The sequence below is a fragment of the Somniosus microcephalus genome, chromosome 5 (assembly GCF_052327205.1).
Source record: "Somniosus microcephalus isolate GS21.2 chromosome 5, FLI_Smic_1.0, whole genome shotgun sequence".
Classification (NCBI taxonomy): domain Eukaryota; kingdom Metazoa; phylum Chordata; class Chondrichthyes; order Squaliformes; family Somniosidae; genus Somniosus; species Somniosus microcephalus.
Window position 1 is genome coordinate 255244179 of NC_140991.1, and position 12047 is coordinate 255256225.

The 12047-nt window shown below is 44.9% G+C and overlaps 1 protein-coding gene across 2 annotated transcripts in view; it reads right to left on the bottom strand.

Moving 5' to 3' along the window:
* Positions 1-12047, bottom strand: part of LOC147117664 (GMP reductase 1) — a 131258-nt gene that overhangs the window by 90737 nt on the left and 28474 nt on the right. For both annotated transcript variants that reach the window (XM_085988849.1, XM_085988850.1), the window contains exons 3-4: positions 5874-5957; positions 4988-5161 (exon numbers count right to left, since the gene is read on the bottom strand). In XM_085988849.1, the coding sequence (XP_085844975.1) occupies positions 4988-5161; positions 5874-5957 (258 nt within the window). The remainder of the gene's footprint in view (positions 1-4987; positions 5162-5873; positions 5958-12047) is intronic.

A 12047-nucleotide genomic window follows, 5' to 3' on the forward strand; every position in this document is an offset into this window, starting at 1 on the left:
TATTTTCCGCTCTGGACATCTCGTGAAGCTGTACCTTTATGGTTCCAATGTTTAGTGTATTGTCATGACCATAATCATCATCCTGCTCATCCGTGGCATGGGTATTGTGTTCCTTTCTCTGGTTCTGCTGTCTGCCTTTGTTTTTGATGTATGTTCCTTCTTTCTTCGTTCTACACCTCTTTTCCCAGTGGTTTAGTTTGCCACATGCATTGCAGCTTGTTCCATATGCTGGACATTTCCTCCTGTCTGTATAATCGTGCGGTCTTCCACAGTTTCTGCACATGTTTCTCCCGTTGTCATGTGCATACCTTTGTGTGTTGTACTTTTCTCTCACTGTATCCACTCTGTTGTCCGTCTCAGAAGCCGTCTGAGAAATCAGCGTTCTCATTTGCTGTTTCATGGCTTCATGAGCTCTCGCAGTATCTACAGCCTCTGTTAATTCGAGATTTTCATTTCCTATCAGGGCTTTTTGTACCTCTGCATGCGCTGACCCCCATATCAGCTGGTCCACAAGCCTTTCCTCCATTTCCTTAAATGCACACTTGCTGGCTTCATTTCTCAGCCTTGTTATGAAATTGTCAACTGTTTCACCGAGTTCCTGTCTTAGACTCTGGAATTTGTATCTGTGTATACGGTGATTGGATTTAGGCTCTAGATGGTTGCTGAATTTACCAAAGATTGCCGCAGGGTTTTCCTTTTCCTCTTCAGTCAAACTCCAGCTATTATACAAATCTAGTCCTTTTCTCCTGTCCACAACAGAATGTAACTAACCTTTTCCTCGTTGGCAGTATCCTTCAGGAAGCTTTTGAATGTAAGGTCACATTTCTGTGTGAACTTGCGGAATGCCTCTACTAAATCGTCGGCGTCCCAGTTCATGAGGGGTTGCATTTGCGCAGTCAGTGCAGCAGCAGCCGCCATCTTAATTGCCCGTACGATTCACACTCAATCACCGCAGGCACCAGCACTCACGATCAGCTCATATATCCACTTTTCGTCTTATTCGTAGTTCGTATAGTACAAGTTGTACTCAATTATACCGCTGCCACCATGTTGTGTCTCCTTGTGTTCTTATTACTGTATATAATACAGGCACTTTTAACTCATTTTAGTTACTGCTTTTACTCAGCTATATTCTTGCTTTGTTGCTGTTGCTGCCTCATGGTGCGGAGTGATACAAGATGTCCGTCCTTGCACTGTGCATTCCTTTTCACAGTGTGTCACATGACAATATAAATACACTAACCAAAGTCGTTCCATATAACGATGTAACAAATAGTTCCATTTAACGATGTAATAATATAATAACAATGTAACACCAAGGCCCTGTATAACTGTAGTAAGACATCCTTGCTCCTGTACTCTTGCAATGAAGGCCAACATACCATTTGCCTTCCTAACTGCTTGCTGCACCTACATGTTTGCATCAGTGAATATACACCGAATCTCTCTTCAACTGTTGGTTAGAGAGAAACCTGGCTCTCAGATATTCAAACTTTTCACAAATTCTAAGCACAGAATCTCACTCAGCAGGTTAGGGAATTGGGTGCGGCAGTTAGCACGCCCGAGTTACATCACTCATGATTATCCAGTCATTGAAACAAATCACTGGATGATCAGGAGCGCCACAAATCAGCCAGGGATTCTCTGATCCATACTGTTCAATGGAGGCGCTGCCTGACAAAATTAATTCTCATATTCCCAAAGACTTAATCAACCTAAACAAAAAAGTGAAAACTTTCCCTCATTTCACTGTGAAGGACGATCTCTCTCTGAAGGAGATTTGATACAGTGTGAATACACAGTGCAGCAACACCTCACCTGGATGAAATACTGAAGCTCCACTGAGGAGTGCTGTGGATATCATGTCAAGTGAACTCTGAGGGACTGGTTTGAGAGAGTGATAGTTGGGTAAAGATTCACTCTACTGCTGCAGTGGGCCGGGACCACATCTCACAACACTGTACACTCCCAGCCCTTGATGGTATGGCTTCAGGATTTAGAGATCCATAGCATGGAAATAAAGGAAAGCACAGAACCAGGCTCTGTAGTCCATCTGGCCACTTCCAAAAACTGATCGTAGGAGACAGTTTAATCATCATCTTTTACTTCATACTAATAGCCCTCAATCACCCACTCCCTCAAATACCAATCCAATTTTCCACTGACTTTTTCCACACTGCCTGCCTCCACTGCCTCCATGGGCAGTCCGTTCTACACATTCACCACCCTCTGTGTAAAGTAATTAAATCGGAACTCTCGGTGCACCTTCTAAGTGCGAGTCCATGTCCGCTTTCTAGAGTTTGTGGCATTCTCAAACATATTACAGGAAACTCTCGATTTACCGGCACCTAAATAACCGGAAATCTGTTAACCGGCAAAATTCAGGAGTAGGTTCAGGTAAGTTTTACTTCATATTAGTGGCCGTTCCTGGATCTGTGGCTGTGTAACCGGGGTTCCTGCACCTGTTGCTAAGCAACAGGGATGCCTGGATCTTGTGGCCGGGGGTTCCTGCACCTGTTGCTAAGCAACAGGGAAGCCTGGATCTGTTGCTGTGTACGGGGCTCTCGTACCTTTTACTATACCTCTCTGTAATCCGGACTTTTTGATAAACCGGCACCACGCCGGTCCCGTCGGTGCCAGATAAAAAAGAGTTTCCTGTATTGGGGTTCTTATTCTCTTAAGTCTTGAATACTGAATAATATTTTACCCAAGCCTTCTCTTCTGCAGAACAAAAATTCCAACTCCTCAACCTCTGCTTACAGTTCAGATGCCTTAAGCTCAGTATCAACATGGACAAAAGAGCTGAATTCCAGAGGTGAGGTGAAAGTGACTGCCCTTGACATCAATGCAGCATTTGACCGAGTGTGACATCAAGGAGCTCTAGTAAAATTGAAGTCAATGGGAACCGGGGGGAAAACTCTCCACTGGCTGAAGTCATACCGAGCACAAAGGAAGATGGTTGTGGTGGTTGGAGGTCAATCATCACAGCTCCAGGACATCACTGCAGGAGTTCGTCAGGGCAGTATCCTAGGCCCAACCATCTTCAGCTGCTTCATCAATGACCTTCCCTCCACCATAAGATCAGAAATGGGGATGTTCGCTGATGACTGCAGTGTTCAGTGCCATTAGCAACTCCTCAGATAATGAAGCAGTCCATGCCCGCAAGCATCAAGACCTGGACAACATTCAGGCTTGGGCTGATAAGTGGCAAGTAACATTCACGCCACACAAGTGGCGGGCAATGACTATCTCCAACAAGCTAGTGTCTAACCACCACCCCTTGACATTCAACAGCATTACCATTGCCGAATCCCCCACCATCAACATCCTGGGGGATCACCATTGACCAGAAAATTAACTGCACCAGCTACATAAATACTGTGGCAACAAGAGCAGGTCAGAGGCTGGGTATTCTGTGGCGAGTGTCTCACCTCCTGACTCCCAAAGCCTTTCCACCATCTACAAGGCACAAGTCAGGGGTGTGATGGAATACTCTCCACTTGCCTGGATGAGTGCAGCTCCAACAACACTCAAGAAGCTTGACACCATCCAAGACAAAGCAGTCCGCTTGATTGGCACCCCATCCACCACCTTAAACATTCACTCCCTCCACCACCGGCGTACCGTGGCTGCAGTGTGGACCATCTACAAGATGCACTGCAGAAACTCGCCAAGGCTTCTTCGGCAGCACCTCCCAAACCCGCGACCTCTACCACCTAGAAGGGCAAGGGTAGCAGGCGCATGGGAACACCACCACCTCCAAGTTCCCCTCCAAGTCACACACCATCCTGATTTGGAAGTATATCGCCAATCCTTCATCGTCGCTGGGTCAAAATCCTGGAACTCCCTCTCTAACAGCACTGTGGGAGTACCTTCACCACACGGACTGCAGCGGTTCAAGAAGCCGGCTCACCACCACCTTCTCAAGGGCTCGAGGGATGGGCAAGAAATGCTGGCCTTGCCAGTGATGCCCACATCCCATGAAAGAATTTTAAAAAACCTGGATATCCTTGCTGTCGGGCAGCAACCAGAATTAAAAATAATACTCCAGGTGTGGCCATATATATGGCCTTGTACAGGCCCATTATCAAAAAAGAAAAAAAGGACTTGCATTTATATAGCGCCTTTCATGACCTCAGGACGTTCCAAAGCACTTTACAGCCAATGAAGTACTTTTGAAGTGTAGTCACTGTTGTAATCTAGGAAACATGGCAGCCAATTTGCGCACAGCAAGCTCCCACAAACAGCAATGTGATAATGACCAGATTATTTTTTTTTAAGGTGATGTTGATTGAGGAATAAATATTGGCCGGGGCACCAGGGATAACTCCCCTGCTCTTATTCGAAATAGTGCCGTGGAATCTTTTACATCCACTTGAAAGAGCAGACCGGGACTCGGTTTAACGTCTCATCTGAAAGATGGCACTCCTTCAGCACTGCACTGGAGTGTCAGCCTAAATTTTCATGCTCAAGTCTCTGGAGTGGGACTTCAACCCACAACCTTCTGACTCAAGAGGCGAGAGTGCTACCACTGAGCCACAGCTGACACCTCCAAGAATTTGTGCTCTACCCCTCTGGCCATACATAGCAAGAGCTGGTTAGCTTCCCTTACTGCTGCCGCACATTGCGCTGTCAATTTTGATGTTAGATGTCCTGTTTTTAATCCCCAATGACTGCACATGATGGAAATATATGACACCATGTCTGGAAATATCAAACTGAATAAGATGACTTGCACCAGGCTGGAGGTTTTGCGCTCCAGTTTTCACCCTTTCCTGTTGGCAACCATTGTCGCCCACAAGGGATCTTCCAGCTCCCAACTTGGTTGAATTGGAAATTCAACGTGTGGGGGAAGTGACTGGTGTGAAGCCATACTCTCGCACTCCATGTTGGAGTGCCCAATGACTGCCACGATAATTTAACACTTTAGAAGATATTTTCCCAGTGGTTCTAAAAGAAGGTATTCTCATGAGGTTGTGATACTTACCATAATTGTATGTTTCGGAAACTTGGCCCTGACAGTTTTAACAGATTCCACAAAGTATTCTGAGTAACCGTTTGCAACATCCAGACAAATGTAATTGATGGCTGGGATTGCTTCCAGAATCATGTAAAGCTTGTCCAAGTCTGTCTGGCCAGTGCCTGAGCTGACGGCTATATGCTGAAGACAGAAGGAGATCAAGGGACAAAAAGAGAGAGAATTAGAGAATGATTCCACTGGATTCTTCGTAAAGCTCTGCTGTACACAAAAGATTTAAAGGGGGCACGAGGAGTAACTTTACACTCTTCGCGTGGAGCTTTGCCCACTGGGAATGCTTATTAGAAATGTGGGTGCAGAGGTCAGCAGGCCTCGCATGTTTTTCTGTCCACCAACACTATTTGATAGAAAATCTTTCAGGTCTCACTGACCTTCATGCCCAAATTTCAATTATGTAATCCTAGCTGATGGGCATGATCTGTGCCAAGAGCCACATTCATTAAATTTACACTCACGTGTCGCTGAGCCATCAGGGAGCAGAGGTATAAGGCCCGATTATAATCTGGGGCAGGTTTGGACAGGAATCTAGGTTATAATATTAATGAGGACAAACCTGGCCATCCATTCCTTCCGCACTGAGAACAAAGGTAACCTTCCCATGTCCCCCACCCCCACTGAGCACAAATTGCTCTTCCACTTTCCCCCACTAAGCACAAATAGTCACAGGAGATCAACCAGTGTAACCAAAATATACACAGCACCACACCACTGTCTTAACTGTAAATGCGATTAGCAGGGCAGAGTGGTGACAGTGTTTTATCAGTTTATGCAAAGGACAGATAATCTGGTGGTTCCATTTCATTCCATAATAAAACACAACATTCTCAAAAAATACCTCAAGACATTCAGGATGAGAAACTGCAAACTTCTTCCACTCTTCCAGAGCGTAGTGTTTATGAATGGTAATAAACATCGCAAACTGGAAAAGAAACCAAAGCAGAGTCTCAGAGAGTGGACTGTAGACAGAAAACGGGCGATCGCTGCATCTGGCCTTTCCAGTAGGAAGTAGCACTCGCAGATACCACATCTGGAGAAACAGTGCCTCAAATGTACACTCCATTGGGAATGCCAGGATCACAGAATCGCCATTATACAGTGACTTTTATTTACATAGTAGTTTCAACCTTGTTCAAGGTCATATATGGTTCCCTACACTTGACACCCAAGTCAGGGCATGTTATCAAATAAGTAACTAACCGATAGTTTCAATTTAATAAGACCGCCTCTTGCCTGTAAAGGTTTGTACAGACCCTGATCTATGGCCGAGTTGGAAATGGCTTTAACTTCATGGTGTTAGTGGAAGGCTCAAGCCAGTTTTACAGCTCATTCCTCATAGGCAGACAAGTAAAGCAAGCCGAGTAAAGGATTACAACAGAAAAAATAAACATTTTTTAAACTTTGTTCAAACTTTGCTATGAATTATGAAACATTATGAAACAAAGAGGGTCAATGAGGGTAGCGCGTTTGATGTAGTCTACATGGATTTTAGCAAGGCTTTTGACAAGGTCCCACATGGCAGACTAGTCAGAAAAGTAAAAGCACATGGGCCTAGAAATTCAGTTAGGGGCGCCCAGCTCGCCTGGGCACCGGAATTACCGCTGCGCGCGGAGCCACTTGCGCCAGCGGGAAATTCAGTTTCAGCGCCCCAAGTTGAAGCCGGCCGCTAAACAAGGGTTTTGTCGCCCCGCTTGGGGCGCTGAAACTGAATATCGGCGTGTAAAGTGCCGCAGCGCCACCCGCTGCAGCACGGCAGCCTGCGGTACTGCCGGCAAATGAGCCCAGCACCAAGGAGAAGTGCCGGGCTCTCTGGAAACAGCCGGCAATGCCGCGGGGGGGGGGGGGGGGTGCGGGTGTAGGAGGCCGGGGAAGGAGGTGCGGGCAGGCGGCCGCCGAAAAAGCGGCCGGCCGCCGAAAAAGCGGCCGGCCGCACCTCCACCTTAAATCGCCCCACTACCGGCACAGGTAGGCCCCGTGTACCGGCCGCTGTTTGCGGCCGGCGCGGGGGAGGCGGCAGCAACCAAATATGGCCAGCGGGGCACTGCACACACCGATGACATCATCGGTGGTGGCGCAGCGCTAATGGCTAACGCCGCCATTAGCGCCCCGCTAAATATTGCGGTAGGTTTGCACAGTGGCGCAAAAGCCCTCTTTGGGCGCAAACTGGTGGCGCAGGCCACTGAATTTCTAGGCCTTGGGATCCAAGGGAAAGTGGCAAGTTGGATCCAAAATTGGCTCAGTGACAGGGAGCAAAGGGTAATGGTCGACGGGTGTTTTTGTGACTGGAAAGCTGTTTCCAGTGGGGTTCAGCAGGGCTCAGTAATAGGTCCCTGGCTTTTTGTGGTATATATCAATGATTTAGACTTCAATGTAATAGGCATGATTAAGAAGTTTGCATATGATACAAAACTTGGCTGTATGGTTGATAGTGAGGAAGAAAGCTGTAGACTGCAGGAAATGGACCGGTCAGCTGGGCAGAATAGTGGCAAATGGAATTCAATCCGGAGAAGTGTGAGGTAATGCATTTGGGGAGGGCTAACAAGGCAAGGGAATACACAATAAATGGTAGGGTACTGAGAAGTGTAGAGGAACAGAGACAACTTGGAATGCATGTCTACAGATCCCTGAAGATAGCAGGACAGGTGGATAAGGTGGTTAGAGAAGGCATACAGGATATTTTCCTTTATCAGCCAGGCACAGAATATAAGAGCAGGGAGGTTATGTTTGAACTGTATAAAACACTAGGTAGGCCACAGCTAGAATACTGTGTACAGTTCTGGTCACCACATTAAAGGAAAGATGTGATTGCACTAGAGGGTACAAAGGAGATTTACGAGGATGATGCCAAGACTGCAGAATCTTAGCTATGAGGAAAGATTGGATAGGCTAAGGTTGTTTTCTTTGGAACACTGGAGGCTGAGGGGAGACTTAATTGAGGTGTATAAAATTATGAGCCCCATACGACTCGCCATCCATTAACAGTACAGTTGTAGTGTAAATGCAGCTTCACTGCCCAAGGAAATTAGTTTAGGCCCTGGCTCTGGGTGTACATTTTGGATGTTTATGATCAGTGTGAAGTTTGCATTACTTTCAATTACATTAAGATTTTGTCTTTATTTTTCAGTGTCTGACCACTTGAATTAAAATTTTCTACAGGACCGACTTTACTTCGTTAGACAGTTTCAGCAACAACAACAACTTTATTTATATAGCGTCGTTAACATAGTAAAATGTCCCAAGCGCTTCACAGGAGTGTTATAAAACAAAAAATTGACACTGAGCCACATAAGAAATTAGGGCAGATGACCAAAAGCTTGGTCAAAGAGGTAGGTTTTAAGGAGCGTCTTAAAGGAGGAAAGAGGTAGAAAGACAGAGAGGTTAATAAGAACATAAGAAATAGGAGCAGGAGTAGGCCATTCAATAAGATCATGGCTGATCTTCTACCTCATCTCCACATTCCTGCACTATCCCCATATCCCTTGATTCCCTTAATATTCAAAAATCTATCGATCTTTGTCTTGAATATACTCAATGACTGAGCCTCCACAGCCCTCTGGGGTAGAGAATTCCAAAGATTCACCACCCTCTGAGTGTAGAAATTTCTCCTCCTCTCAGTCCTAAATGGCTGACCCCTTACTCTGAGACTGTGACCCCTGGATCTAGACTCCCGAGCCAAGGGAAACATCCTCCCTACATCTACCCTGTCAAACCCCTTAAAAATTTTGTATGTTTCAATGAGATCACCTCTCATTCTTCTAAACTCAAGAGAATATAGGCTTAGTCTACTCAATCTCTCCTCATAGGACAGTCCCCCCATCCCAGGAACCAGTCTGGTGCACCTTCATTGCACTCCATCTATGGCAAGTATATCCTTCCTTATAAGGAGACAAAAACTGTACACGATACTCCAGGTGTGGTCTCAGCAGGGCCCTATATAATTGCAGTAAGACATCTTTAATCGTATACTCAAATCCTCTTGTAATAAAGGCCAACATACCATTTGCTTTCCTAATTGCTTGCTGTACCTGCATGTTAACTTTCAGTGATTCATGTACAAGGACACCCAGGTCCCTCTGAACACCAACATTTCCCAATCTCTCACCATTTAAAAAATATTCTGCTTTTCTATTTTTCCTACCAAAGTGGATAATTTCACATTTTTCCACATTATATTCCATTTATCCTGTTCTTGCCCACTCACTTAGCCTGTCTATATCCCCTTGAAGCCTTCTTGCATCCTCCTCACAACTTACATTCCCACCCAGCTTTGTATCATTAGCAAACTTGGGTATATTACATTTGGTCCCCTCATCCAAATCATTGATATAGATTGTGAATAGCGGAGACCCAAGCAATGATCCTTGCGGTACCCCACTAGTTACAGCCTGCCAACCCGAAAATGACCCGTTTATTCCTACTCTCTGTTTACTGTTCGTTAATAAATCTCAATCCATGCTAGTATATTACCCCCAATCCCATGAGCCCTTACTTTGTTTAATAACCTCTTGTGTGGCACCTTATTGAATGCCTTTTGAAAATCCAAATACACCACATCCACTGGTTCTCCCTTATCTATTCTGCTAGTTACAACCTCAAAAAATTCTAACAGATTTATCAAACACAATTTCCCTTTCATAAATCCGTGTTGACTTTGCCCAATCCTATTACAGGAAACTTTCTGGTATCCGGCACTGACGGGACCAAGCTGGTGCCGTACCATCAAAACTGCCGTATAAACCAGCGCTAATGTTAAAACATACGGAGCTTTTCAGCTCCGTGTGAATCAACAAACCCTGTTACAGCTTCAAAACAGTCGGCTGCAGCTTAAAAGCGTCTCTGTAGCTAAGCAACAGCTTCAGCTAGATCTTGCAGAGCCTGACTGGGAAAAAAAAGCAACGAGAAGTAAAAAAACTTATAGGAAACGTCTCCTGAATTTTGCCGGTAGATAGAGCTTTCCGGACTTTTAACCTCCAGTTAAACGAAAGTTTCCTGTATTATTTTCAAAGTGCCCTGTTACCACATCCTTAATAATAGATTCTAGCATTTTCCCTACTACTGATGTCAGGCTAACTGGTCTGTAATTCCCTGTTTTCTCTCGCCCTCCTTTTTTAAATAGTGCAGTTACATTTGCTACCTTCCAATCTACGGGAACTGTTCCAGAATCTATGACATTTTGGAAAATGACTAACAATGTATCCACTATCTCTATAGCCACCTCGTTCCAAACCCTAGGATGTAAGCCATCAGGTCCAGGGGATTTAATCAGCTTTCAGTCCCATTAATTTCCCCAGTACTATTTGTTTACGAATACTAATTTCTTTCAGTTCCTCATTCTCACTAGAGGCTTTGTTTTCCACTATTTTCAGGAACTTTTTTGCATCTTCTTCCGTGAATACAGACACACAGGGGAGCCCTGGGGAGGCGGTTATAAAGGCGGGATTGCCGGGAAAATGGCAGAATCTGGTGGCAGGTGCCCATCCCGTCCCCAACCCACCTCCGTGCCATCTTGCCAAGAGGCAGGTAGCCGACTTGCGCCGGGTCCCGTCTCCTTGGAGGTGGGAAGGGGATTACAGCCACTTAACTGCCTGTAGTTAACAGGCAGGTAAGAGGATTATCCCCATTTTACCCACACAAGTGCGGGCTTTCCGAAGGCTATGAACCCCGCCAGGGTCACTGAGGCGAGCAGTGGGTTTGCAGGGGTCAGAGGGGTGCAAAAGTGCGCTGTGAAGGTAAGTGATGGGTGCAAGTGTGGGGAGGTGAGTATGTGAGGTAAGTGGAAAGTGTTAGAAAAAGTTTACTTACTTTAGTTTCTTCCTGCAGGCTTCAAGGGTTGGGAATGCAGAGAGTCTCGCATCTCCGTGGCAGAGATGACAGATGGCTGCTGCATTCTCCAATGCAGCAACCATCTAATTTCTGCTAAAGAAAGAGGTTTGATGAGTCTTGAATTCAAGAACTGATCAAACTACAGAGAAGTCAGTGTTTGACAGCTTCACAGAATTGTCAAACGATGACAATTCATCTGTCAAAAATTTTTGACAGATGAAATGTCATACGCTAACGTTCTCTCTAACCGCTTTCCCTTAATTGGCCCGCTGGGTGGGCTTACCAAGGTCAATTAAGGGAAAATAGCGTGGGTTGGCCAGAAGTTGACGGATGCGGGACTAAAACCCGATAATTGAGAGTCCTGCCTCCAAAAGCTCCCCATTGGCAAAATCCAGCCCAAAGTATTTGTTTAATTTCTCGGCCATTTACTTATTCCCCATTATAATTTCTCCTGTCTCAGCCTGTAAGGGACCCACGTTTACTTTTGCTAATCTTTTCCTTTTTACATACCTATAGAAGCTTTTACAGTCTGTTTTTATGTCTCTCGCTAGTTTACTCTCATATTCTATTTTCCCTTTCTTTATCAACTTCTTGGTCCTCCTTTGTTGAATTCTAAAATCCTCCCAATCCTCAGGCTTACTACTCCTTTTGGCAATATTAGAAGCCTCTTCCTTTGATCTAGTACAATCTTTAATTTCTCTTGTTAGCCACGGTTGGACCACTTTTCCTGTGGGGTTTTTGTGCCTTAAAGGAATGTATATTTGTTGTAAATTATGTATTAATTCTTTAAATGCTAACCATTGCTTGTCTACCATCATACCTTTTAATATAGTTTCCCAATCTACCTTAGCCAACTCGCCCCTCATACCTACGTAGTTTGCTTCATTTAGATTTAAGACCCTAGTTTCGGATTTAATTAAATCACTTTCAAACTCAATATAAAATGCTATCATATTATGGTCACTCTTCCTAAAGGCCCTTTTACTACAAGGTTATTAATTAACCCTTTCTCATTGCACACTATTAGATCTAAAATAGCCTGTTCCCTAGTTGGTTCCTCAACATGCTGATCTAGAAAACTATCTTGCATACATTCCATGAATTTGCCCTCCACACTATTACTGCAAATTTGATTTGCCCAGTCTATATGTAAATTAAAGTCCCCCCATTATTACTGTATTACCCTTGT